Source organism: Ochotona princeps, chromosome 10 (assembly GCF_030435755.1).
Source record: "Ochotona princeps isolate mOchPri1 chromosome 10, mOchPri1.hap1, whole genome shotgun sequence".
In the NCBI taxonomy this organism is placed as follows: domain Eukaryota; kingdom Metazoa; phylum Chordata; class Mammalia; order Lagomorpha; family Ochotonidae; genus Ochotona; species Ochotona princeps.
This window is the reverse complement of record NC_080841.1, coordinates 17,425,002-17,447,154: the sequence shown is the minus strand read 5'-3', so window position 1 is coordinate 17,447,154 and position 22,153 is coordinate 17,425,002. Positions and strand designations below refer to the sequence as shown.

At 46.1% G+C, this 22,153-nt stretch overlaps 1 protein-coding gene across 2 annotated transcripts; it reads left to right on the top strand.

The window, feature by feature from the left end:
* The first annotated feature begins 10,088 nt into the window (after positions 1 to 10,088).
* Positions 10,089 to 21,133, top strand: C10H1orf116 (chromosome 10 C1orf116 homolog). Of its 2 annotated transcripts, XM_004578689.2 has the most exons (4): positions 10,089 to 10,238; positions 15,116 to 15,301; positions 17,644 to 17,821; positions 18,980 to 21,133. In XM_004578689.2, exons 2-4 carry the CDS (start codon positions 15,197 to 15,199, stop codon positions 20,464 to 20,466), a joined length of 1,770 nt encoding a protein of 589 aa, XP_004578746.2. In that variant the 5' UTR covers positions 10,089 to 10,238; positions 15,116 to 15,196; the 3' UTR covers positions 20,467 to 21,133. The 2 variants fall into 2 exon arrangements, with proteins under 2 accessions (XP_004578746.2, XP_058525097.1); XM_058669114.1 differs by lacking the exon at positions 15,116 to 15,301 and having other exon boundaries at positions 10,144 to 10,238.
* Positions 21,134 to 22,153: the final 1,020 nt, after the last annotated feature.

The window sequence follows — 22,153 nt, the reverse complement described above, 5'->3', positions numbered from 1 at the left end:
CCCTGCACCCCCATGGGAGTTTCCAATAAAAATACATTAAATCTTTTTGTTAAAGATTTATTCATTTTATTAGAGCCAGATATACACAGAGGAGGAGAGACAGAGAGGAAGATCTTCCATCCGATGATTCACTTCCCAAGTGAGCCGCAACGGGCCGGTGCGCGCCGATCCGAAGCCAGGAACCTGGAACCTCTTCCGGGTCTCCCACGCGGGTGCAGTGTCCCAATGCGTTGGGCTGTCCTCGACTGCTTTCCCAGGCCACAAGCAGGGAGCTGGATGGGAAGTGGAGCTGCCGGGATTAGAACCGGCGCCCATATAGGAACCCGGCGCTTCCAAGGAAAGGACTTTAGCCACCAGGCAACTGCGCCAGGCCCATCTGCTACACTTCTATTATATATCCCCTTAAATACAGAGCCAAAAAACACAGTCCACAATAGGGAGACAAAATTTACATCAATGTGAAGTTAAACAGCATGCTACACAAAGACCAATGCATCACTAAAGTGACCAAAAAGAAAATCTAAAACCTTGCAGAAAATGATGCTACTGCATGACCCATATGGTGCTGAAGAAACGAGTCCAAACAAGAATATCAATGCCCATGAGATATAGCAAAAATAGTGTTGAAGGGGACATTTACAAGATCAGGTGCTAACAATCAGTGTCTCATAAATAATCCGTTAGTGAATCACAAGAACTTATTGGAGAATCCTTTCTTAGAGTCGGCTAGATGGGCTCTTTCAGTTACCTGTCCTAATGGTGAACAGACAGAACTTTTTAGGTGTTAAAATTCCAAAGCCTACTACTATGATTTAACAACTTTGCATTGGGGCTGATAAATCTTCAATGCCTTTTCATTGGGTTGATTTACTTCTCCCAAAATTTGCATAGTATTTAGGAAGTAAACTGTTCAAGTTTCTTAAACCTATAAAATTGACCAACACACTTTGAATTATGATGTAATAGCAGATTAGAAAAAAATTTGAGTTACTAACTCAGCAACCCTGCTTACTTTGGGGAGCATCCCCTACCTCACTCCTCCCACCCCCCTAAAAAAAGAAATTCAAGAATTAATAATGTTAGCATTTCTTGAAACCAAAGTGCAAAATAATTCGTTAGGAGATGTATATTGTCTAAGAAGCAGTTAGGGCTGGCACGGTGGACTAGCAGCTAAGGTTCTCACCTTGAACGCGCTGGGAACCCATATGGTCGCCAGTTCTAATCCCAGCAGCTCCACTTCCCACCCTGCTTGTGGCCTGGGAAAGCAGTCGAGGACACCCCAATGCTTTGGGATCCTGCACCCACATGGGAGATTTGGAGGAAGTTCCTGGCTCCTGGCTTTGAATCGGCTCAGCACTGGCCATTGCAGTCACTTGGACAGTGAACCATTGGACAGAACTTCCTCTCTGTCTCTCCTCCTCTCTGTATATCTTTCCAATAAAAATACATAAACCTTAAATAAAAAAAAAAGAAGAAGAAGCAGTTAGACCTCTCCAACTGCCTCTCCCACTCTGAGTAACTGAAGAGTTTACCCTGTCCTCTCTCCGAGGGGGTAATACAGAAGGGTTCTGTCCTAAAGGGAAGAAGTGAGTTTCCTGCATGCTGCTACAGATGGCCTTCCCCAATTAGCCTCCTGCAGCACTAGCTGCCAGAAGTGTGTGCTGCAGACAGGATGTTGTAAAACTCTGAAACCTTTGAAGATTCCAGCCAGGGCCACAGAAAAGACTCAAGATGGTAATATTAAAGACTTCCCAAACGGCTCTACATCAATCTACAGTGTTGCTCTGTTAAAAGCAGCCCAATTAATACGACAGAACTTTGCTTTGTGTTGCCACATTTTAAAACTTGAGAAGATACCTGCAAATCATCAGACACCTGAAGAGAGCCTTTCTTAAGGAACATAAAAGGGCCAGTAGCGTGGCATAGCCAGCTAAGCCACTACCATTGATGCTGGCATCTCCTGGCTCAAGTTCCAGCTGCTTCACTTTTAGACCAGCTCCTTCACTGATGTGCCTAGGAAGACAGCATAAGATGGCCCAAGTACTCCCTGCACCCGTGTGGGAGACTCAGATGAAGCCCCTGGGTTCTGGTTTCCTCCTGGCCCAGCTCTGGTTGTTGTGCCAATGTAGGGAGTGAGCCAGCAGATGCCAAGTCTCTCTCTCTCCTCACTCTCTCTGTCTCTATCTCTCCCCCCGCCCGTAACTCTTTCAAATAAAAAAATAAATCTTTAAAAAAACCACGAAGGGCAAAGTAGGTAAGAGAACAGCCGAAGGGCAAAGTAGGTAAGAGAACAGCTATAAAATTTAAAAAATGAAATAAAAATTTCAGAGAATAGACAGTTCTTCGAAATTAAAAATGCAATTAACAGAAAGTTACAACAGAGTGCAGTAAAGCAAAGAGAGTAGAGTTTCAGATAGTTTCCATTCAGATAATGGAAGTCCCAAAAAGAAAAAGAAAATAGAGATAGAAACTCATCAAAGAAACAAATCAAGAAAATATTCCTGAATGGGGGGGGGGTAATTTGTAGACTGAAAGGATTTATTGAGTATTACTGAGTACTCATGACATTATATAGATCTACATGAAAACACCCCATCATGCATTGCAGCATCATTAATAACCCCAAATAAAAGCTTAAATACCTACCAACTAATGAGTTATAAATAAAATATGATACAGTGGCACAGTAGAGTATTATGCATCCACAAAAGGAATGTCAAGACTCAATATATGCTAAAGTTGGGATATGCCTTTATTTTTATATGTGTAGTTGAAATAATTACAGAGGGAGAGAGAGAGAGAGAGAGAGAGACAATATGACCCTGATTCACTCCCCCAGATGGCTACAATGGCCAGGACTAGGCCAGGCCAAAGACCCAGGCACTTCATTCAAATCTTCCACTCGGGTGCAGGGGCCCAAGCGCTGAGGCCACCTTCGGCTGCTTCTCCCAGGCCATTAGAAGGGAACTGGAGCAGAAGTGGAGCAACCGGGACTTGACCCAACACTCATACGAGATGCCAATCGCCAAAGTGCCATCTGCTACTCTAAGACCTTACACTGCATGATTGCATTTATGTGCACAACTTGTTTTGGACAAAAATAAACATCTTCTGATCACATTTTTCTAAAACTTTTTGATAAACCCTGTACTTTCTTGTATGGTTATAAGGTAGGTATGGCATTTATTGAATATATGTGAAAGCACATTAAAAAGTTTGTGGAGGGCCCAGCACGGTGGCCAAGCTGCTGGCGTCCTCGCCTTGCATGCGCCAGGATCCCATGTGGGCGCCGGTTTTAGTTCCGGCTGCCACACTTACCATCCAGCTCCCTGCTTGTGGCCTGGGAGGGCCATCGAGGAGGGCCCGAGGCCTTGGGTCCTGAAGCCGTGTGGGAGGCCTGAGGGGGGTTCCTGGCACCTGGCTTTGGATTGGCGCACCATCATTGCGGTCCCCCCATTGCAGTCACTTGGGAAGTGAATCATCTGACGGAGGATCTTCCTGTCTCTCCTCCTCTCTGTATATCTGACTTTCCAATAAAAATAAATAAATCTTAAAAAAAAAGTTTGTGGAAAAGTGGAATTAAATATATTTTGAGAAAAAGAATTTCAAATTACAAATCCTTGTTTTTCAGGAACTTTCTGAAGAATCTTCATTTGTGGGTGAGGCTGCAGGTACAGAGGTAGTAGAGACAGACAGCAGTATGTGGGGGGAAGTCCTAATCTTGCAGAAAGTCAGGGAAGGGCCTGGCCCGGTTGCCTAGTGGCTAAAGTCCTCGCCTTGAACATATCGAGTTCCCATATGGGCGCCGGTTCTAATCCTGGCGGCCCTGCTTCTCATCCAGCTCCCTGCTTGTGGCCTGGGAAAGCAGTGAAGAACGGCCCAAGGTCTGGGACCCTGCACCTGTGTGGGAGACCCGGAAGAGGCTCCTGGCTTCGGATCAGCTCGGCTCCAGCCATTGCAGCTGCTTGGAGAGTGAATCAACTGATGGAAGATCTTCCTCTCTGTCTCTCCTGCTCTCTGTATATCTGACTTTGCAATAAAAATAAATAAACCTTCAGAAAAAAGAAAGAGGAAATATTAAGCTACAGCATCTAAGCATGTTACGTGATTATGAATGCCAGAATTTGGAGAGCATAGAATTGTGTATTTGTCCATTTATCAGGTGTCATTGTTTCAGAACATTTTGAGAGAGTGCTTTAACCATGTAGCTTTGGTGAGGAAAAAAAGTAAATTAAAAATTGAAAAGACAGATTGAAAGGTAAAAAATTATTTCAACATAGTATAAATACCAAAAAGTGTGCCTGAGCTGGGTCCTTTTAGCTTAGTGGTTAGAATTCTGGTTAAGATACCTGTGTCCTGGGTTTAATGCCTGACACCAGCTCCATTGCCCACTAATGCAAACCATGGGAGTCAGAGGTGATTCCAGTAACTGGGTTCTTAACAGCCATTTGGGAGACCCAGACTGAGTTCCTGGCTCCCAGCTTCAGCTCTGGCCCAGCCCCAGGCACTCTGGGGTGGGCATGTGAGGAGTGAACCAACAGATTAGAGCACTCTCTGTCTGTCTGTCTCTCTCTATTTATATATATTATATATAATATATTGTATATATTATATTATATTATATTATATTATATTATATTATATTATATTATATATAATAATGTTTAAAAAAGAAGTATGCCTGAGAAAGGGAGACAAAGAACATTGGACATAGCCAGAGAAAGATGAGGGATCAAGGAAGAAAGATAGTTTTGTTAAGCTTTAAACTATCAGTGACTCATGCATATTGAGTCTTTACTGTGTTCCAGGCACTTCTAAGCACTACACATGTATTAAATAATTTATTGTTAGTAGTATCACTAACCCAGTTTTGTAAACAGGATAACTGAGGTTCGAAAGGTAAAATAACTTGCCCAGTGCCATAGAGCAGTAAGCTGAAAAGCAGAGACTCAAATCTGGAATAGGGGTTCCAGAGCCTCCACCCCACATCATAACATATTTGAATGCTGGTGGGAATGGAATGGAAAAGCTAAAAGAGTGATGCAGAAGAGACTCTTTCAGTGAAGAGCGAGTGAGACGAGCTCCAGAGTACATGTCGATGATGGCAGTCAATGGGAAGAACATTTCATTGTTCCAAAAGAGAAACCAAAAAATAGGTCAGAGGAAGGTTGTAATTGATGTAAAGGTGTAAATTGATGTAAAGGTGTAAATTGATGGTGGAAGCATGGGCCTCCTGCTCCTGCAGTGCTGTTTTCTCACTGATGTTTTAAAAAAATTTGTGGCCAAGTTATTATTGAAAAATGGGGAGAGTTAAAGAGAGGTGAAAATGTTGAAAAGAGAGAAGAGTAGCCTGAGAAATGGTAAGTCCAGCTTCCTAGAGAAATGTGTGACAGCTGCCTGACAGTACAGAGTCCCCATTTGTGACTGTTACAGGAAATTGATGGTGAGACCAAACTGCCTGTTGTAGGATTGACAAAGAGCTATTAGTAGCTTGAAGGAGACCAGTAATACTAAGTCAAAAGAAAGAGCAGGAACTGCTGACATGTGAAGTCAAAGATTAAAGCTAACACTTCTGGAAACGAAGTCACTAGCAGATAAGAGGCAAGTGGTTGCAGTCTGATTAGTGTGTCTTGCTTGTAGCTGTTGCTGCATTGTGTTCCATGGCTTTGTCTACTGTGAATGATGAGTTTTCATAGCAAGTAAAATAAATAGCAATAAATTCATACTGCTGGTATATTTTATGCAAATTCTGTAAAGAATATTTTAAGAACTAACAAAATTTGGGAATCAAAACAAATTCTTCTAAAAGATTATTTTATTTGAAAGGCAGAGTTATAGAGAGAAAAGGAAGGACAGAGAAAGAACTCCTCCAACCACTGGTTCACTCCCTAAATGACTGCAATGACCAGGGAGACGCTAGGCCAAAGCCACAACTTTTTCAGTAACATTAACGGAGATCTGAATCAGAAGTAAAGCAACCAGATCTTGAATCGGCACCTATGTGGGCTGCTGGTATCACAAGCAGTGGCTTAATTCACTTCACCACACAATTGATCACCAAAATAAATTCTTAAACTGGCAATTTCAGCCAATGAGTCTAGGTAGAGCTCTTACCAACTCGCTAGGAGATTCAAGTGTTACCTGATTATGTTCTTTGACCTTTCCATTTGTCTATTTACTATAAGCCACAGTCCTTTCTAAGGACTATTACACAGGATTTCTTATACCTATTAAATGATTTTTAGATATCCGTGATAATAAAGAACATGAGTAATAGTAGAGATGTTTTAAAGAGGACAATCAGTCAACATATTTCAAGAAGAGCATTAAAGTATAATGTAGCCTGGGTCCCTTATAGTATCCCAAATTCAAAACCTCTGACAGCAATCCTGATGGCCTAATACCCGTTTATTCTAAATAAATAAACAAAATAAAATAAAATTTTAGAAGTGCAAAGGATGCCAAAGGACAAGCTGTCAGGAAAAACAGAAAGCAAAACTGTAGACCTATCAGAGGGATTATCCACCAACATAACGGGCTTTTAAAATCTTAATCCTTAATATTTTAAAAAATTGTTTCAAATGTTTTCCATAAGTGAAGTTTTTTTTAAATATTTATCTATTTTTATTGGAAAAGCAGATTAGATTTACAGAGAGAAGGAGATACAGAGAAAGATCTTCTATTCATTGGGTCACTCCCCAAGTGGCCACAACGGCGGGAGCTGAGTTGATCCAAAGCCAGGAGCAAAGAGCTTCTTCTGAGTCTCGCATCTTGGTGCAGAGTCCCAAGGTTTTGGACCATCCTCTACTGCTTTCCCATGCCACAGGCAGGGAACTGGATGGGAAGTGAAGCAGCTGGTACATAAACAGCATCCGTATGGGATCCCAGCGCTTGTAAGGTAAGGATTTAACGATATATACATGCCACTTATTTTTTTAAATAATCTATTTTATTTATTTTATTACAGATTTTCACAGGGCAGGAGTGAGAGAGAGAGAGATCTTCCATCTGCTTTTCACTCCGTAACTGCCAGGCTCACGTCAGAGCAATGAGCTTCACCCAAGTCTCCCATGGGGGCTCAGAGACATGGACTTGGGCAGTCTTTCAGTGCTTCCCCAGGTGCAGCAGCAGGGAGCTGGATCAGAACTGGAGCAACCAGGACTCAGAACAGCACTGGAAGGAAAAGGACGACTCTGTTCTCCTAACGTCCACGACAGGTAGACCAAAGGGATGTTCTCAAAAAGGAAGGAAAGAAAAGCCTACTCCCAGAAACTACTGAATAATTGAGAAATTTCAGAATTTCTTCATCCAAACACAATTATACCCTTTAGTTCCCATTTAATTGTTTTAGGTTTAACACAAATATGATTTGGATTTTGGTAAGAACTCGGTGATCTCTTTCTGGCCTATCAATCCCATGACTTATAGTCAAATTATAAATACCCACATTCAAACCCCTCCCTAGCCATTTTCTCTTTAACTAAAGCAAACCCTTGAACCTATAGTTACTAATGAAATAAAATTGTTCCTCCCCCAATATTTAAGACGTCATACCCAGAAATATTAGTACTTCAACAGAAAATACTATGAACATCATGGCCTAGGGATGTGTTGGTTTATGTTCAAAGTAACATGATTTTCCTTTAGGAGAGGAAAGGAAGAAGGTCACTGATTAGAAGAAGTGACTGAATGTGAATGACTGTGTCTAGAATGGTTAGAATGGAGGCCCCTAACTGTTTTTGCAACGTTATACGGGACCCAAAGAAGACAGACTGGCCAAAGATTGTTGTGGGTAGTGTTATGTGCACATGCATGTGTGTGACTCAGTGGGAGAGAGGTCATACTGGGGAAGGAAGCAAATGAGCCTCTTCAGCCATGAAGGTGACTGTGCCACAACAGCCTGCAAGGTGGCAGAATCGGGGGAGGGATGAGTCAGGCGAGCCAGGCTGCCTCCAGGTTTCAGAGACGGATCATCAAACAGGAATTCATATACAAAGATACACACTTCCCTCCAGCGCTGACCTGTATCAACCAGGGCATCCCTCTTTGTAGTTCAGGCTTCCTCCTCAGGTTTCTCGGAAGCTTAGCAGCTTGGTTTTTCTTTCTAAGCCAAAAATAAAGCAAAGTCAAAATGAGATAGATTCCAGGGGAAATCATTTAATGGCATGGAGAATGCGAAGCATCAAATTCAAGATAACACTTTGTAGTAGCTAGGATGTGTGTTTGGATGTAGAGTAGGGGTGTGGAGACTTCCACTACAACCGTGACATTTTATTTACTGAACTGGGTGTTGAGTACAGTGGTGTTATGGCTGAAATATTTCATCATTTTCAAAAAACAAAGACTGAAAAAGGAAGGATGAAAAAAACATTTTGTTTGTTTCTGTTTCTACTTGGGAAAAGTTAAGGGTCCCTCCTAATTGTTCTAACTCTATTATAAACCAAAAAACTGTGTTCACAGAAATATTAGCCTCTTCAAGGTTAATGCTTCTAAGTCAATTCATTTATCAGCAAATGTTCAAATCACACACCTATGAAGGTGGATCAACTTCAGCAGCCTCATCCTTGGGTGTAACTCTAGTTACATTAAATTTGTGCTTTGGAAGTGTTCTTCCTGTTGCGTTAGTATTGTGACATCATACATATGTGAATGAGACATCAGGTCAGAGTCCTGAAAGGCTCCCTCAGCCCTGTCACCTGCATTTGGCTGTCCCAGGCGCCTCCAACTGCCTCCTCCTCTCCTTAGTCCTGCTCTACCTCTTCTTCACCTTGGCCAATGGCTCACTGCACTTCTTATTTTCTACCCAGCTGTGATCACACAAAGAGAAAAGATGAAAGCCGTGTGTCAGCTTGTTTTAAAACATAAATAGCTACAAGCCAGACACAAAATGGGAAAGGATGAAGCTAATGATTAGAAGCAGACCTGCAAATTGTTACATTTCATATTTCCCACTGGGATTTTTTTTTTTCCAAAACAAAGGCAGATTGGTATCATGTTGATAACTTTGCCAGCTTTGGAAAATCGCTGCTGGGTCACTTCTCAGCTACACGATCTTGCTCAAATTATTTAACCCTAAGCATGTAGGCATTAATACCGCCCTTGTTGAAGTTGAAACAAACATGAAATATTTACAGTTTAATACATTTTGGCATTGTTACCTGAGTTCCTTTCATTTTTTCCCTACTCTTTTCATGTGAACAAGTGAAATCTCTGGAAAGCTGATGGGTATGGGAATAATTTACATGCAGGAAAAACCAGCTCCCGGGAAAACGCCTATCCGGCCAGAGAGACCGCATATGTGGAGGAAGAGATCTTCCTGAAAGCAGTGGATTCTTCTCCCTACAGGTGCCAAAAGTCTGCCCAGGAAAGGAGTTGCTAAACTGGTTATTTTGTTTTTATTAGGACGCGTTGAAGGCTTCCGTGAATAGCCCAAGAAACCAGAAACCCAAACAACACTGTGTGTGTTCCCTCGTTGGACATTCTCCGGGGTCCCTCTTTGATCAGCTCAGGGACCTCTCAGGAGACAAAAGGGATTCTTTTCTCCCCAGTAGAAAATGAGCCTGGAATAGCTGATGGCGAGAGCTAGGGGACGGGCAGCCCCACTGCAGCCTCCCTGGCTGTAAGACGGACACTACGGGGCTGCTGCTGGGCAAGGCTGCATGGAGGGAGCTCTGCGCAGCCAGAAAATTTGGTGACAAAATCCACCACAGAAGGATTTACCTGGAGAATTCCCAGGAATGCTTGGCTCCGCGTGGGAGAAACAGTTGCACACAGACCCACAGCGGAGCACTCGACCAAGTAGACTGTCCTTTACCACTAGAGTTTAAAGAAAAAGTGCCTTTGGCCCCCACATTCCCTGTCAGCCCTCCTTTCTCCCAGTCTCAGCTCATACTGGCTCCTCCTCCTTCTCCTAAACTATCTCCATTGGCTCTAAGCGGGCTAGGGGTCAAGAGGCGATTGGTTGAGTGGAAGCAGCACCGCCCTGCCCATTCCCCTCCCACACCCTCCCGGGAGAAACAGCTGGAATGAGACTTGGGCAGGGGAAGCTGGGATTGGCTGGGAGTCAGCAGCAGGGTGGGGTGAGGCAGCTCCTGCGAAGAATTTACCTGTCTAGGTAAGACAGAGGAGGTCAAAAGAAGAAAACAGCAGGAGGCAGGGGACCCAGTCTCTGTCTCCATCTCCGCCCTTTGAAACCAAAGGGTATTCCTTTCCTCTCTTCAGTCCCCTCCCCAGTGAAGGTGAGTTAACCACTAACCAGCTATTGCTTGTTCTGCAGCGAGGAGGGTTTCAGGGGGAAAGGGAGAGTCCTCAGCTAGGGGTTCTCCAATCTGCTCCGCAAGTTTCTAAGTCTGGGAGGTTGGGAACTTGTTGAAACTGCAGTACTTTTGTGGATTCTAGGGCTGGGACTCATCCTGTTCACTTAGCGATTTAGGTTGAGAAAACCTATTGAGCAAATGGCAAGAGAAGTAAATAGGTTTCTTTGGGAAATTTCCATCCCTGAGGAAGTGAAACCGAGTTGTGCTCATGAAGGAAATAGAGGTAGTCCAGATCAGGCATGGTTCGCCAGGTGAGTGAAGAACTTCCCATTGCAACTGAAACAGAAATGCTCCTTCACTTGAACAACTCAGTGTCTACCTTTATCTAAGCAATGAGTGTAGTGTCGGGACATTTCAGCAGTGGAGCTACCTGCGGACAGGTGTGTGAGGTGTGAGCTGTACTTGGTTGTTTGTTAGAGGGCGGGAAATTCACACACACTGGGAAAGCTCCAACTCAAGCTACCAGTCCATCTTTGGGCAATCCAGCTATTTAGTCACGTTTAATTTAATTTAATTGATTTTCTGACTTTGCCTGTTAAGAGACACAGACACTGGCAAACACAAAGCTGTTTAACTATGCCAACTTTGACACAGTCATATTTCATGGCAGCATGTCAAGTCTGATTAGGGCTCCAAGTGGGATTCAGGCCAAGGTAGCATGGCAGAATCCACCAAGAGAAGAAACTGACATGGGTGATGAGTTTGCTGTGTTTTCCCCCAATTGTGTCAGCTGGAAGCTACAAGTGGTGCAAGTGCTGTCCAGTTCTCATTTCAGTGCTCTGTGATGTGTCCTGTGGGTCAGCACTGTGACTCGAGATGTCGCCTCTTTTCCTCCTGCTGCAGAGACAAAGACCCCAGGGCCTCACTCTCAAGGTCCTGGCATACTCAATCGGGAGGAGTAGGTTGGGTTTCTGATCCTGCAACTTGAAGCTTCAGGCTTTAGCTTCACCCACAGAGCACACAGTGCCTGTGGCCACCATCGATAGAGGACTTCTCCCCAAAAATACACCAGTGACACAGCTCTTGTGTGCAGCTACTAGTTCTGTCCGTGCCTTGCCTCCAACGCACTGGAAACAGAGAAGATTCAAATGTTGCCTTAATACACACACACACACACACACACACACACAAACATGTTCATGCAGAGGAAGAGAGACCCATAGTGCAAATTTTGATCTTCCCGGCATTATTCTTAGATGTTCTGTAGCCCAAGGCACATTTCTGGGACATCATGAAAAGCAGAGGCATTTGGCCTGAGAGATCTAGGCAGCCTCTCTGAGGAGACAGAGAGCTGAGCTCTTGGAAGCCATGAGGTTGTACCCACAGGAGGAAGATGATAAAGAGGGCATTGGTTGGTTTTGTTTTAGCCAACTGGATGGAGTTCAGGCCACTCACTGTGCTCCCCCATTTGAAAATCCACATGTGATTTATTTACTCTGTTGCAAGGCTTGAGTGGCTTCAGTAGAGTAGTTAATATTTAATACCCCTTTGGATGGGTGGCCCTGACAATAGCCTGTGCGAATTTTTAACCCATTCCCTCCTCCTCTTCAATTCCCCCCCAGAAGGTCAAGGGTTAGAAGATACAAGATTCTCACCTTGAGTGTTTGACTTGCTTCTTGGACTGTTTATCAGATTAGAAACATCTCTCAAGTTTCAAGGTCTATAAAGTCAGTGGAAGGAAATACACATCCAGGTCCAGCCGGGGCAAGTAGGAGAGGGTGGAAGGCTGGGAGGAAGCAGTGACTTTATTACCATCCAAACTCTTAGACTCAGAAAGCCGGACATGGGGGTGAGGTGCTGGTACCTGGGAGTTAGCTTAGCTTTGGTTCAGGTTAGCTTTGGCTCATCTCTGTAGTGATTTGGTCATGTCTGATGACGTGCACTTCAGTGGCATTTGATGTTATTTCTTTACTCTGAAAATATTCTTTGTTGTTCCAGGCAATAAACTGACCTGGAAATGTAAAGCTAAACCAGATGGCTTGCAGTGACCAAGGTATAAAGATGAAGGAGAAGGGGTGGTCTTTGGGCTTTTACTATTTAGTCAGGGGTGGCCAGTGACGCTTGAAGTTCGCAACTCTCTTGCACCTGGTCAGTCCTTAAGAGACCTTCGAGGCAGATGGGGGCTGGGACCCACAGGCTACCCTATACATGCAGGTCTGGGTCATCTGTAAAGCCAATGTCACATGGTGCCTGTGTTTCCAGGTTAGTCTGCAGATCCAATGAGCACACCCAAGACCCTCTGTAAGCTACACTATGCTGTGTTTGTCTCTCTTCCGTCTGCTTCAGGGCACCCTAGATCCTGAAGGGAGAGAGTGCCAGGCTTTCCTAGGCAGAAGAGAGCTAGCTACCTCCTGTAAAAGTGTGAACACAGGCAGCCATTTTCTCTGAAAGTAAGACTGCATCTGCTCATCCATTCATAGAAAGTCTTATTTTAATGACAGTGAATCACTTTAAATATTAAACACTCTATTTCACAGAAAATAGGGGACAAAGACCAGACCCTTGGTCTACATTGACCTCTTGAAAAGAATGTCTTTATCTACACAATTTGTACTACCATCTCCTGTAAGGGGCTCGGAAGTGCCAGTTTAACTGGAAGCCTTGCCCACCTTCCATGTATTCTTTGAGAAATAGAATATTTAGGAAAAAGTTTGCAGTTAAAAGGTCAGAAGCCAAGAAGTCTTCCAACTGCTCCGCCCAACAGACACTAGAACAAGTGACACGTTTCTTTATCTAGCATTGCTTGAGTGCCTTCTGTGTGCACAGGCTGGGTGCTCAGGATTACCTTTGCTTTAGTGGCCTAAACCCTAAAGAATGGCTGGAATGGGCCGTGGCTCTCCGAACCTGAACAGTCATCCATGGAGTGCATAGCTGAAATGACTGAACTTTGTCCGCGTGATTTCTCATCTTCCTGTTTCTTGAGGTTCTGGGTGTTGGGGGACTAATCTCATAGAGAAGCTAAGATGCCATCTCATCCAGCACTGAGCTTCCACTGGACTCATCTGGTGTCTGGCCCCTCTAGTCTCCTCTTGACCCTTGGGAAGCTCTGGACCCTGATGAACCAAATAAATCTTGTCCCAGTGACCTACCCCACTTGAGGGATTTCTCCCAAGCAGAAGAGGCACTCTGCAAAGCCCTGTATTCACCAGCACCATGGCACTGGAAGAAGGCTCACCCACCCTCACTCGATCCTGACTTTGGCACTAGACTTACAAAGGCCAAGGGGCTATCACTATGGCATCTAAACCCTGTGTCACCAGATTGCAACTAGGGTTTATTTATTATTTGAAAGACAGAATTACAGAGAGGGAAAGGGGAGAGACAGAGAAATCTTCCATCCATTGATTCATTCCCCAGATGGGTGCAATGACTGGGGTTGAGCCACGTAGAAGCTGGGAGCCAGGAGTGTATCCTGAATTTCCCAAATGGGTACAGGGACCCAAGTACTTCTAGTGCTTTTTCAGGTTCATTATCAGGGAGCTGGATAAGATGTTGTGTAACTAGGGTGCAAACCAGTACCCATACAGGATGCTGATGCTGCAGGTGGTAGCTTTACCTGCTTCACCACAGTGCTGGCCCTAGAATTCCTTTTTTTTAATGTGACATATTGCCCAGTACTAGTAGGGTGGAGAAAGATTATGGAAAGTGTAGCTTGGTATTTCTGGAACAATATATATTCAAAATTAGACAAATTGTATTATAATTCTAGGTCTTACCTATGTCTCCGTTTTACCTTGGAACTGCTTTTTATTCTAAATTCTTTCAAATTTTCAATTTTAACATAGGAGAGTCATCATGGCCTGGTAGAGTGTTCCCCATACACAAATTAAGAAAATCCTTGGGGTTTCCCTCAGGAGTTTGAGCTTGCTTCCCCTCAGTTTGCTTTCCCTTAGGAATTGGAGCCAGGAAGAAGCTACATGGTTTGACTTGAGAACTTCACAGGCAGCAGCAACCCAGGAGCTGGCATGCCAGAGGGAAAGTGGGCTTGTGTGTGTCAAACACTGCAGGTGCCCTGTTCATGTGTCCCAGGCTATGGAGATGGCAATAGCCATGGTGGTGGTGGCTGGAATGGTATTGAGGGTGTTGACTTATGATCGCAGCTGACAAATACTGGGCCATGGACTGAGTTTTGCACGGAATAGTCCATTATATTGTATTTTCACAAAGACCCTTTGAGGTCATTTAACCTCTCTCTCATTTAACCAGAACCCTTCTTTTCTAAACTCTGGTTTCCTTTGCTTAATGTAATTTGAGCCTCCAAGGCTCTTATCTTTTTCTTCTTACAAGAAAGGTAGTTATTGGCTTATTCATTAAATGTTGGAGGACTTACTACCAACTAAATGGCATCTCATTTCATTCTCTCATTAACCCTATTCAATAAGGAAAAACAGACCCCAAGAGTAATTTGGCCGAAGTCACGCATATGTAAACAGCTGGAGTGGGACATGAATTTAGACACAACTACTTACAGAACCTCAGTTCTCAAGCCCTTTAATATGTATTTTTTATGGTCATAGAAGTGTAGGTTAAGCTGTTTCAGAGGAAAAAACTCAGAGAAGTGACAGCAGCTGCTCTCTGGCTAAACTGCCTCTTACACTCAAGTGTGTCCTGTTGCATGCATCTGAGCCGGCCTGTGCGTCCTTCATGCTATGCAGCTGGGGGTGGGGATCGCAGCTGTTCACAGCCCCCATTCCCGCTTTCTGCTTGCTTGATGCCCTTGCCATTGTGCTGCCCCGGGGCCTGGGCAAGAGCCTTGCAGAAGCATTGGCTCATACGTGGCTTTGATCTTCTCTTTTCAGGCCCGGCTTGCGACATTCTTCACTTCCCTTCGCTTCCCCTCTGGGAGCCCCTTTTGCCACCCCTGCGCCTTGCTTCGGGCAATGCCCGAAAGGGAACTGTGGCCAGCAGGGCCTGGCTTGGAACCTGTGACCCGCGTCGGCAGCTGCGACAGCATGATGAGCACCACCTCCACCCGCTCGGGATCTGTACGTACTCTCCCTCCCGCAGCCTGTCCGCTTGCCGTACACCTGCCCTGCCCTGCCCTGCCCTGCCCCGTCCTGCCCTGCTCTGCCACCCGTCATCACTCACTGCACCTTCTCTTTCATCCTCCTCATCAGCGAGTGAATCACAAAATCAGAGGGTGCTCTGTGCCTATGAGTCACCCCTCATTTCATAAAGAATAGGGTGCGGTAGCCTCAGAGGGCAACAGGACAAATGAGATCTTTCCCCCAGCTCTCGTTTGCACTGGGTGAGAGGTCTGTGCTGAGAGAGAATGGGCCGTGATCGGAGTTCACGGTGGATGTGGGATAGGGATCCCTGCTGTAGCATGCAGCTTCTTGGAGCTGTGTGCCGCAGTCCCAGTGTTCCTTCTGTCTTCCTCAAGGATTCAAGTCAAACACATCTGGTTTCCCTGCCCTTAGGTAAAGCTGCCTGACCTGGGGCAAATTACTCAGTGTCTCCAAGTTTCAGTGTCTTCCCTTCTGAAATGGGGTTGATATACACCCCTAACCTGTAGGGTTCTCAGAGGGGATAAATGAGATGCTTGTAAAGCAGTTGACCCATACCTCCACGTAGGAAAGGAACAGCCCAGTTGGAGCAGACAACGGTCTGGCAGTCACTGTGTTTATTTGTGAGAGATGTGTAATCAGTTGTAATTTTTCTAGGCATGAATCTAAATCTTGGTTAGTTTCAGCCTGGAGAGAAAGAATAAATCTGTTCTGTGTCCAGATGAAAGCATGTCTTTGTTGTTCAGCCTCTTTATATACATGACAACCATTGGAGAATTTAGACTTGATTGCTAGCCTATGGAGGTATTTGAAAAGTTAAGGATTATGATTCTGCTGTAGAGATACTGATGTTGAGTAGTAGAGTCTGTACTGACTGTCAAAGATATTTACCATTGCCTTTGAATTTTGATACATAAAAGTGGAGTGGAAAAAGCCACACACACAACACACACACATACACAAATCCAAAGTGTAGGCAACCCATACATACTTTCTTTTTGACTCTAGATGGTGGACCCAGACAGACTTCCTTCCTGATTCTTTGAGGTTGAGGCCAGTATGAATAGTCACATGCCATCATCTGCCAATTAAGAGTGTTCAAAGTGAGTCACCCACAAAAGAAACTCTGAGTTGGCTTAGGCATGACCAGGCTATTTTAGAAGAAATAGGGCAATAAAAAAGATCTTTGCTCAAGTAACTCTGAGTCGGCTTCAGGCTTCCAGGGGCTATCTTTGGGACTTTCCCTGACATACAGACTTCTGTGGGTCAGCTGACAGGTGACTCTCTAAGGGGCAGGAACAACTTAAAGGGGTTATTCAACAGCCTTCTCCCATCCCTCCAAGATACTTTTAGGACTGTCTCTAAGCATTTGCTGGCCATAAAAGTGTTCCAGAGCATAGAAGGAGAGAGAAAAGCTCCGGCTGAGTTTCTTACATTCCCAATTTCTTACATTGTCCTTTGACTTTCTTTCAAGCTCCTTCAAAGAGTAACTATGCCATCAGCCTTCTTGGCCTGAGAGAACATGGGAAGACTCCTCATCATCATTGATCCTAACATCATTTCCAAAGACCCTATGTGCTTTCTATTAAAATAAATATCCTACTTTCATGTCTATTTAATAACTAATGCAAAGTTACTCTTCCCTCCCTTGTACCACCCAGTTTCTTCACCTTCCCCTTCAGTTAATATTTGCTAAAGAAATGCACACTTATTTGAACGTTAGCCAGAGCCAAATGCCATCAAGAAAGTAAATACAAGGAAAAAAAAAGCTTGTGTGGAATTTCTTTCAAAGTCAAGTACAAATTATTTAGCTGAAATGTTTCTGTAGCTAGTCAAGCTGCTGTTCCCATTAGTCTGACAGCTGGTACTTGGCTGCAACTGTTTGTCTTTATCCTGACATTGAAATATCAAATCAAGTGTGTAAAAGTCCTTTGAAAAGTTACAAGCAAGACTATTCAAGTTTCAGTCAAAGTGTTGTCTATATGATTTAGAGCTAAGCACAGTGAAACTCTTGACAAAGTTCACACAAAGCAATTGGAATGAAAACCCTAGGCTGCTGAACTCAAGCCCAGGTCTGAGCAAAGGGAAGACCCTTATACATGCCTGCCCAGCCAGCCGGGCTGGGTGTTAGTAGACCCACAACCTGCCACTCTCCAAATTTCCCTGGGGTTGAAGTTTCAGGAAGCACCTCCAACAGGTTTGCGGGTAGCTCTGCGGACAGCTTCCAGCTCTTCAGCATTCCTTCGCTACGGCAGGGTGGTTCTTGGACTCCGCCAGTTTCTGCAGAGGGACCTCCCTCTCACAGCTCCTTCTCCACACAGAGTGACGGCAGCTACGACTTCCTGTCAGCCGAGGAGAAGGAATGTCTGCTCTTCCTGGAGGAGACAATCGGCTCATTGGACACAGAAACTGATAGCGGACTGTCCACCGATGAGTCTGAGCCTGTTACAACACCCCGAGGCCTCCTAGTGCTGCCTCAAAGCCAGCCTGCACCCAAGGGTAAGCCAGACTGTCTGAGACAACACATCTGAAGATATCTAGAAGCTGAACACTTCCTTCTGGCCACTCTTTACCTCTGTTCTGAGGGTCATGGACAGGAAAAGGATCAAAGTGCCCTTTCCTGGCCTAAAGAAAGTCCATGGAAGGAGAGAAGCAATGCTGACAAGCCAGCTTCCGATCTTTTTAGACAGTATCAGAGATCTGGGATGGAAATGGCTTGAAGTAGCTCCTGTTCTCCATGGAAAAAAATTCTAGCAGAGACGACTAAAGACGTAAACGAATCGTGGAGGTCTAAGTGGCTGGCCCTGGACAGACTAAGTCAGGCCATGGAACTAATCTGGGTGACCCAGCAAAGGACAAGGCTTCAGGAGATAAGAAGAGGGAAGGGTTCCCCTGTGCCAGTGGGTGGCACCTTGAGGCCTTGGTGGAGAGGGCCGAGAGCCAGAGGTGTGCAGCACATGAGAAGGGGACACAGCAGCACACAGGGTGGCCTTGAGTAGGTGCCATGCAGCCCAGGGTATGGAAAGCACCTTGCTCCCACAGACCGTGTGCCTCATATCAGGGCTGCAATCCTTTACTCACTCACTTGACAAATATTTATTGATCGTGTGTTAGGCTCTCCCTGGAGATAGAACAGTGAGTGGGCACATTGGTCCCCACTGCTCTTAAAAGCTGACTCGCTGGCCCAGTGAGGCTAAGGTGTCTGCATAGCTTGCTAGAAAGAAAGGAACCATGCCACTTTGTGGTTCAGGGTCACTGTACCTGTTATGTGCCTGTCTAGGTGCTGACAAGACAAAGTAGAAGTTAGAATTTAAGAGCAAGTCACTTGTTCATAAGTTGCCTCACAAGAGCTGCAGATAGATAGAGTAAACTGTCTCAACCCTATGTCCACCTGCAATGCATCTTGGAGACCCCAAGTCAAGGATTGGGAGCAGTCAGAGGGCTACTTCCCAACTATTGTGAAAAATTAGTTCTTGAGAAAATAACGTACTGAGTGCTGCCCCTTTAAAAGCCAACACAACTAAACTTAACCAAACAAAATGACGCCCATTTGTTACTCGTTAGAGATCGGAGTTCAGGAAGTATTTGCTTTTCTTTCTGCAGCAAGGCTCTCACCTCTGTTGTCTGTTCTTTGTTGCCTCTTCCTCAACTGCACAGGACATCCGAAAGAGACGACCATAGAGCAAAATCCAGAGCCAAGGACCGTGACTCAGATCAGCTCATTCTGTCCTCCTGAGCCCCAAGGTCTGGGCCTCAGGTCTGGTTCCTACAGCCTCCCCCGAAATATTGGCAGAAACCAGAACCTCCGGAACAGCAGCAGCAGCCAGCCAAACAGCCACATCCCTGGAGAACCTGTGGGGCTTGGAGCAGACAAACAGCAGGACAGCCAGTGTGGTGAGCGCAGACCAGCTCCTGCTGGCCCCCAGGAGGCTGTCCTCGGTTTGGACGTGGCTATCATCCCCCCACCGGAGGCTTTCCGGGACTCCCAACCAGAACAGAGTGTGGAAGAGCACCTGTCCAAGCAGCCGGAAGAGCCACGCGACGCATCCCAACTCCACACGCTGCTGTCCCACCCCCAGAAGAGAGAGGAGACCTCTGAAGAAGCCATGTCCCAGAAGGCCAATGAGAAAGGCCCCACAGGGCACTCAGGACCCCTGACATCAGGAGGTGATCTGAGTGCCCAGCCAGCTCCCCTGGCAGCCCCTAAGCCCCGAAAGCTGCCACCTAACATTGTTCTAAAGAGCAGCCGGAGCAGTTTCCACAACCAGCCCCAGAGCTGGCTATCCCGCCATGCTGAGGCTGCGCCTGGAGAGTCTGGGCTGGGCATGTCTTCACTACAAGAGCAGAGGAAAGCCCGCAGAGAGGCGCTGGAGAAGCTGGGACTGCCCCAGGACCAGGAGGAGCCCGGCTTCCACATGAGCAAGCCCACTAGCTCCTTCAGATTCAAGGAACCCCGTGCTCAGGGCCCTCCCCCATCCACAGCAGCTCCTGACCTGGCTCCAGCTCAGGGCTCTGCAGCTGCAGGGAAGGCTCTGGCTACAGCTCCAGCAACTCGGGAACCTGCACCAGGGAAGGCTCCGGCTCTTGCTCAGGGAGCTCCCCCAGGGAAGATTTTGACACCTGCCCAGGAAGCTCCTCCAGGGAAGATTTCAGCCAATGCCAAGTCCATGCCCATTTCGATCCCAAAGGCTTCAAGAACAAACAATCAGCCCAAGTCAAACTCAGGGCTAACCCTCCAAGATAGCAACATCCCCGGCTTGAGACAGATGAACTTCAAGTCCAACACTCTGGAACGCTCGGGTGTGGGGCTGAGCAGCTACCTGTCTACTGAGAAAAACCTCAATCCCAAAATCAGCACTTCTCTAGAAAAGAGCTCTCTGTTGGACAAGAGCTCCCCCAGCGTCCTGCGGAATTCCCGGCCCCGTCCCGCTTCCCTGGGCACCGGGAAGGACTTTGCCGGAATCCAGGTGGGCAAGTTGGCCGACCTGGAGCAGGAACAGAGCTCCAGGCCTCTCTCCTACCAAGGACAGAGCCGGGACAAGCTTCCCAGACCCCCCTGTGTCAGTGTCAAGATCTCCCCAAAAGGCATCCCTGATGAGCACAGAAGGGAGGCCCTGAAGAAACTGGGACTGCTGAAGGAGTAGGACTGGAAGCCAGTGCTCCCAGCACCAGCCGCACCCCTGTTGCCCAGGAAGAGATGCCAGGCTCCACCTCAGGGTCTCTGACACCTTGCACACAAGCTTGGCCAGATGTGGGCTGCTCCTCAGATGATCTCTGCATCTCAAGAGATGGGGAAGGAGAAATTTGAGTTCGAACATGCACCTGCAATGAGTACTTGCTCTCTGGGTTTCTCCAAAGAAAGGGAGAGAGATAGAAAATGTATGCCATGGTAGATACTTATATGTCACTATGAGCCTTTATCCAGAGTTCTGCCCTCCTTGGTGATTTTCTGAATCAGATACAGTTCAGCCCAGCTGGAATTGATGGAGATCAGAATAAATGTCGCATGAAACTACAGGTGTGATTTCCCTTGCCAGACCCCTCTCTCAGCTCAGGCTTTCTGGACAAGGACCAGTGCCAAGAGGAGCAGGTTTGCTATCTTTAAACTCGTTTCCTCTCAGTGTCACCAGTGCCAAGTGAGAGTCACACTGCTGGAACTAAACCTCTTGGTGGACTAAGAGCAGACATCTGCCATTGGCCTGAAGAGGCAGGGTAAGTGGCCACGCATACACACCTCGCCTGCCCCAGGAGGAGTTCTTGTTCACGGGCAGCTCCATACATTCCTTAATAAACTGTGGCTGTGATCTGGGACTCTGGTATTCCTCTTCTTCCCATGTTCCTGCTCCCCAACTCAACACTATACATGGCTGACCCAGAGCTGGGTCAACACTGAGAGGGGGAGTCCCACACAGAGACAATGTAAACATTCAAGAACTGTTTGAGGTCTTGTGTATGTGTGTAATCGCAGGTCATTTGCAAATGTCTCTGTTTGCAGCGGTGGGAAGTCAGCCCAGAGATTGTATTGCATTCTCTGCTGGCTGTTCACTGGCTCTCCAATCTAGATAGTGTCTGAGCAGAGCCTCCCTGTGGGACAAAGGAAGCAAGTCACCCGTGATCACTCTGCCACTTAATCGTGGAACTGAGACTGGAACCCCAGGGAACCTGATTCCCATTCTGCAGGTCCTCAGGGTGCCACCACCCTCAGTCGGCGCTCCTGGGTACCTGCACAGCAGCCCAGAGATCCATCGCGACTATCCAGGACTCGACACTGAGTTCCTGCAAGATTCTAGACTGTCTTCTGCAGCCTCAGAGATTAAATATCATTCCAGGTAGCATTTAGTGTTGGGAAGGTTCTTTGCATTTTATGGTAACTCATTCATAACCAGCACGCCTCTCCCCAAAACTCCATGCATCGTCATACACCATGAACATGAGCCAAAGGAGGGTCCTGCAGGTGGCTAATAAACACCAGTATGAGATGTGGCCGAACACAACCCCTGCTCCCCTGTAGAAAATGAACCTAATTTGTGAGATCTGGCTGGCATTCAGGACACCCAGCTGTGAGGGGCAGATAAGAGCGGGGAATGTTGGTTAAAAGGTGCCCTTTAGGACTGCTGGGCATTTCTGGGTGGCATCTGCATAGACCTGTCTCTGTCAAAGCTCAGAATTTTTGAAAATGACAGGAAGGTTAAGCTAAGGACAACAAATGGTCCCTCCCTGCTGTGGTATGTGGGGCGTGGGTGTGGCAGTTTCTGTGTACGCTGTTGTGCACACCCACAAACCTGGTGTCTCCTTCCTGGCCATGGCTGAAGACCTGATGGGTCACAGCTG

What these genes read in the sequence shown, in the direction of transcription:
- C10H1orf116 (XM_004578689.2), top strand. Translation starts at nt 15,197, where the DNA reads ATGCCCGAAAGGGAACTGTGGCCAGCAGGGCCTGGCTTGGAACCTGTG. An exon ending in CCTCCACCCGCTCGGGATCT is followed by an intron (nt 15,302 to 17,643) that starts GTACGTACTCTC and finishes TTCTCCACACAG; the next exon opens with AGTGACGGCAGCTACGACTT. An exon ending in AAGCCAGCCTGCACCCAAGG is followed by an intron (nt 17,822 to 18,979) that starts GTAAGCCAGACT and finishes TCAACTGCACAG; the next exon opens with GACATCCGAAAGAGACGACC.